At 40.1% G+C, this 5,000-nt stretch overlaps 1 protein-coding gene across 2 annotated transcripts in view; it reads left to right on the forward strand.

Moving 5' to 3' along the window:
* Positions 1–5,000, forward strand: part of LOC122333560 (alpha-actinin-2-like) — an 18,813-nt gene that overhangs the window by 5,491 nt on the left and 8,322 nt on the right. For both annotated transcript variants that reach the window (XM_043231241.1, XM_043231242.1), the window contains exons 7-12: positions 147–228; positions 1,069–1,154; positions 1,238–1,330; positions 2,080–2,310; positions 2,394–2,541; positions 3,266–3,416. In XM_043231241.1, the coding sequence (XP_043087176.1) occupies positions 147–228; positions 1,069–1,154; positions 1,238–1,330; positions 2,080–2,310; positions 2,394–2,541; positions 3,266–3,416 (791 nt within the window). The remainder of the gene's footprint in view (positions 1–146; positions 229–1,068; positions 1,155–1,237; positions 1,331–2,079; positions 2,311–2,393; positions 2,542–3,265; positions 3,417–5,000) is intronic.

The raw sequence follows: 5,000 nt of genomic DNA on the forward strand, positions 1-5,000 counted from the left end.
AAATAATTTTGTCTATAAATAATTTTGCCTTTTTATTTCAAATAAGAATTTATATATATATATAAGAGTCAGGAGTTGTGTTTGAAATATTGTACAGATGTAGTTCAGACGTCATGTGGTTCATTACTCTGGTTTTCTTTGTTCAGGATGATCCTCTTGGAAATCTCAATCTGGCTTTGGAAATTGCAGAGAAACACCTGGACATCCCCAAAATGCTGGACCCTGAAGGTAAAGACGGCCAGATGAGTTTTTATTACAAAGCATTATAAAACACTGACCCTCATGCTCAATCATTTCCAGTGTTGTGCATGTTTCATTTGAATCTTTGGAGTTTTTTTCATTATTTAACGATATGTCCTTTCATTATTTGATCAGTTTTTATTTATTAGTTATTTTAGCACTTCAATTTAAACTAAAAGAATAGTGAGAAATGCTGCATTGGCAGCAATCTGAAGTAAAACTTTATATTTTATTTAATTTTTTTGCCCCAAAAAATTGTATTACTAGCATAGTTTTTAATAGTATTTTGAATTAGTTAATATTTTATTTTTATTTATATTTATAATATTAATATTTATATTTTGTCTTGTTAGTTTAGTTATTAATAGTTTATTAATATGCTTTAGGTAATTTTATTAATAAAATAAAAATATTTCAAATATTAAACATTTTTAATTTCAGGTAATTAATTATTTTTTAGTTTAATAATAACTCTGCTTGCGTTTGGATGCATTAGCATTGAACATGCAACAGCTGGTGTATTTTCAACGGTTTGTGATAATAAATAATCATGTATGTGAAGATTAAATGTACGAGCTAATTTTATCCGACGCACGCACGGAGAAGTCACATGACCGCTGGATTATTATTATACAACAATAGCATCCTGAAGCAGATTTAGTGAACGCAGCTGTCGGTGTGTCGTGTTACGATCAGTGCACCTCACGACCCGGCGGCCTTCAGCGAGCCATCCCAGAATGCAATGCCGATATCCCGTCTGATTTCTGGCTCATTTAGATGATTCGTCGCTCTGATTGAGTCTGACTGTGTGTGAATATTGTGCTGCAGACATCGTTAACACCCCGAAGCCTGACGAGCGGGCCATCATGACGTATGTGTCCTGCTTCTATCACGCGTTTGCTGGGGCCGAACAGGTACTTCTGCACATTCATCTGATGCATCGTGGGTCGTTTCAAACACAGCGTAGAGGTCGCGTGACACCGGTGTGTGTTTACAGGCAGAAACGGCGGCTAACAGGATCTGTAAAGTGCTCGGAGTGAATCAGGAAAATGAGAAACTGATGGAAGAATATGAACGACTGGCCAGCGAGGTACTATTTTCTGTCTTCTGTAGCCTCTGATAGGCAGCACTGAATGAAAAAAGTGTGATGTATGTAGGCAAAATGAGAGAAATGTACACGTCACCATTCCGTTCAAAAGTTTTCACGCCCTGGCTCTGAATGCACTCTCTGGAGCATCGGTGAGCGTCTGTGTTAGTGGCGTGTGAGTCCTAAAGAGGCATCTCAAAAGCATGCATTCAGACATGCTAAAAAAGACTTTGTGGCGGCTGAAGGATTTTTCTGAAGAATGACCAAGAGACCACAAAAAACAAGCACAGCTTTCACACTTAAATAAATGCAACCTCGGAGCAATTTATCACAAACAAATTTATAACAAAATACCACAGTTACAAGTAAAAAAAAATTTCCCATGTATTGCAGAGACACTTTCTTCTTTAATAATTACACTTTTGATGCGAAAGGATTTTTACAGATGGCAAAATATAACTTTTGGGTATTTTGTACTTAAAGAACTAATAAAGACACCCAGCTCAGCGGACAATTTTTTTTATAAAAGTAACATGTAACTTTTTTATGGAGTCAAGTAATATTGTGATGCTTTATTTTTAAAAGTAGCCTTCAACACTCCCAATACTGTATTTATATATGTATATTTACATTTACTTATGCATTTAGCATAAAGAGGCAAGTGAACACAGGGAGTGCTTGCAACACAAAGCATCGTTCAAAGAAAATAGTGGCAAGGTTAAGCGAAGAAGGTTTGTTTCCGTGTGCTGTAGCTGCTGGAGTGGATCCGTCGCACCACGCCGTGGCTGGAGAAACGCACCCCTGAGAACACCATGGACGCCATGAGACGCAAGCTGGAGGATTTCAGAGACTACCGGCGCGTTCACAAACCTCCCAAAGTCCAGGAGAAGTGCCAGCTGGAGATCAGCTTCAACACGCTGCAGACCAAACTCCACATCAGCCACAGACCGGCGTTCATGCCCTCCGAGGGGAAGATGGTGTCTGTAAGACACACACACACACACACACACACAGGTCCTGTCGTTAGCGTGTGTTGACCTGTGTGTGTGTGTGTGTGTGTGTGCAGGACATCGCGGCGGCGTGGCAGGGTCTGGAGCAGGCTGAGAAGGGTTACGAGGAGTGGCTGCTCAGTGAGATCAGACGTCTGGAGCGGGTCGAGCATCTGGCCGAGAAGTTCCAGCAGAAAGCAGCGACGCATGAGAGCTGGGCACAAGGTCAGACACCAGCACACAACAGTACAAAGCATGTCTCCTTCATGCCAGAAACCATTAGCATATTGAGTAAAGATCATGTTCCATGAAGATGTTTTGTAACGTAAATATATCAAAAAGTAATATGCATTGCTAAGAACGTCATTCGGACAACTGTAAAGATGATTCCAGATTTTCTAATAGTTGTGTCTCAACCAAATATTGTCCGGACATAACGAAGCAGACATCAGTGGAGAGATGATTTATTCAGATGAATCTCTGCTTCAGGATCACACACAGGCTTTTGAAGGAATAGTTCTCCTGAAAACTATAAAAAAATATAGTGTGTGTGTGTGTGTGTGTGTGTGTGTGTGTGTGTGTGTCTGTGTGTGTGTGTGTGTGTGTGTGTGTGTGTGTGTGTGTGTGTGTGTGTGTGTGTGTGTGTGTGTGTGTGTGTGTGTGTGTGTGTGTGTGTGTGTGTGTGTGTGTGTGTGTGTGTGTGTGTGTGTGTGTGTGTGTGTGTGTGTGTGTGTGTGTGTGTGTGTGTGTGTGTGTGTGTGTGTGTGTGTGTGTGTGTCTGTGTGTGTGTGTGTGTGTGTGTGTGTGTGTGTGTGTGGTGTGTGTGTGTGTGTGTGTGTGTGTGTGTGTGTGTGTGTGTGTGTGTGTGTGTGTGTGTGTGTGTGTGTCTGTGTGTGTGTGTGTGTGTGTGTGTGTGTGTGTGTGTGTGTGTGTGTGTGTGTCTCTGCAGGAAAGGATCAGCTGCTGACTCTGAAGGATTTCGAGAGCGTGTCTCTGACGGAGTTGAGAGCTCTGCTCCGGAAACACGAGGCGTTCGAGAGCGACCTGGCTGCACATCAGGACAGAGTGGAACAAATCGCCGCTATAGCACAGGAACTCAAGTATGAGCACTTCCTGTGTCCTCCGCATGCGTCACACTTCGGTGGCCGAGTGAACGTCAGCTTTGTTTTTACTGCTTTAATGACATGCTTTAAGGCAAGTTAAAAAATAAGTGAAAACTAAATATGCATTTATTTCATACAAAGTAGACTACAAATACATTTTCATATTTATATACGTCATAAAATGCCCTGCAGTTGTACCTTTAGTGTACTACACTGCTATAAAAACTCTAAATAACTAGAGATCATACAATTCTAATCAAAAGACATTAAAACACATTTTAGGCTTCATTTTAAGAAATGTGCATTGTGCGCAAATAGTATACTGAATAGTACAAGGTATAATTGTCGTTTTTATATCTTTAAGTGTTGAGTTATCTGTCAGTAAATACGTTAATGGATTTAAACTATACTTAGTATAAAATTTATTGCTAATATTGTTTTTTTTGTCCATGCACTGGTCAGTTTTGCCTTTTGAAAACATCTAAAAGACGCATTCAAGCGTTTATTTTATCGCACTTTATCTGTTGGCGTCTGGTTTTCATTAAAGAGCGTATCTTCAAAAGTGTTTTCTCCGATTCAGCAGAACATAGAAACAGTTCTTCAGCAGAACATAGAAACATAGAAAGTTATAACTCTGACTTAGCAATACGTTTTTTAGATTATTGCACTCGAAATCTATGCAAATGAGTCATTATTTAATGTAATACGAACACATCTGCATACATTTCGAGTAAAGCTAACTTTATAGAAAACTTGTAATCCATAAACTCGTTGGCATCAATCAATGCAGTGATTTCTTCTTTAGAACAGGTTACACTTGCTAACTATTTACTACGACGTTTTGCCGATGAGTTCTTAATTTTCTGTTTATTAATAGTCGTTAAGGTAGTAGTTCGGTTTATGCATTGGCCAGGATTATGGAAATGTAATAAGGCATTAACATGTGCTTAATTAGCACTTATAACTGACTAATATTCCAGTAATATGCATGCTAATAATCAACATAATAAATAGTGGAACCGTAACATGAAGCGTAACCAAAGGTACTTTTTTTGAATGTGATCTATTATCTAAACGTTACTCACTTAAGAGTAATGCTGACCCCACTTAGAGGTGATCTGTATGAAGAGACACGAGCTGTTCTGGAGATGTGGTGAGTTTTGAATGCTGTAGAGCTAAGTGTTGGGTTTCTATTGTTCTAAATGTGTTCAGAGCACCTGTCAGATTCCCTCTGAGACAAAGAGTCAATGTCATGCCCAGAAACACACACACACACACACACACACACACACACACACACACACACACACACACACACACACACACACACACACACACACACACACACACACACACACACACACACACACACACACACACACACACACACACACACACACACACACACACACACACACACACACACACACACACACACACACACACACACACACACACTCTCTCTCTCACACACACACACACACACACACACACACTCTCTCTCACACACACACACACACACACACACACACACACACACACTCTCTCTCACACACACACACACACACTCTCACACTCTCT

Source organism: Puntigrus tetrazona, unplaced genomic scaffold (genome assembly GCF_018831695.1).
Source record: "Puntigrus tetrazona isolate hp1 unplaced genomic scaffold, ASM1883169v1 S000000283, whole genome shotgun sequence".
NCBI lineage: Eukaryota > Metazoa > Chordata > Actinopteri > Cypriniformes > Cyprinidae > Puntigrus > Puntigrus tetrazona.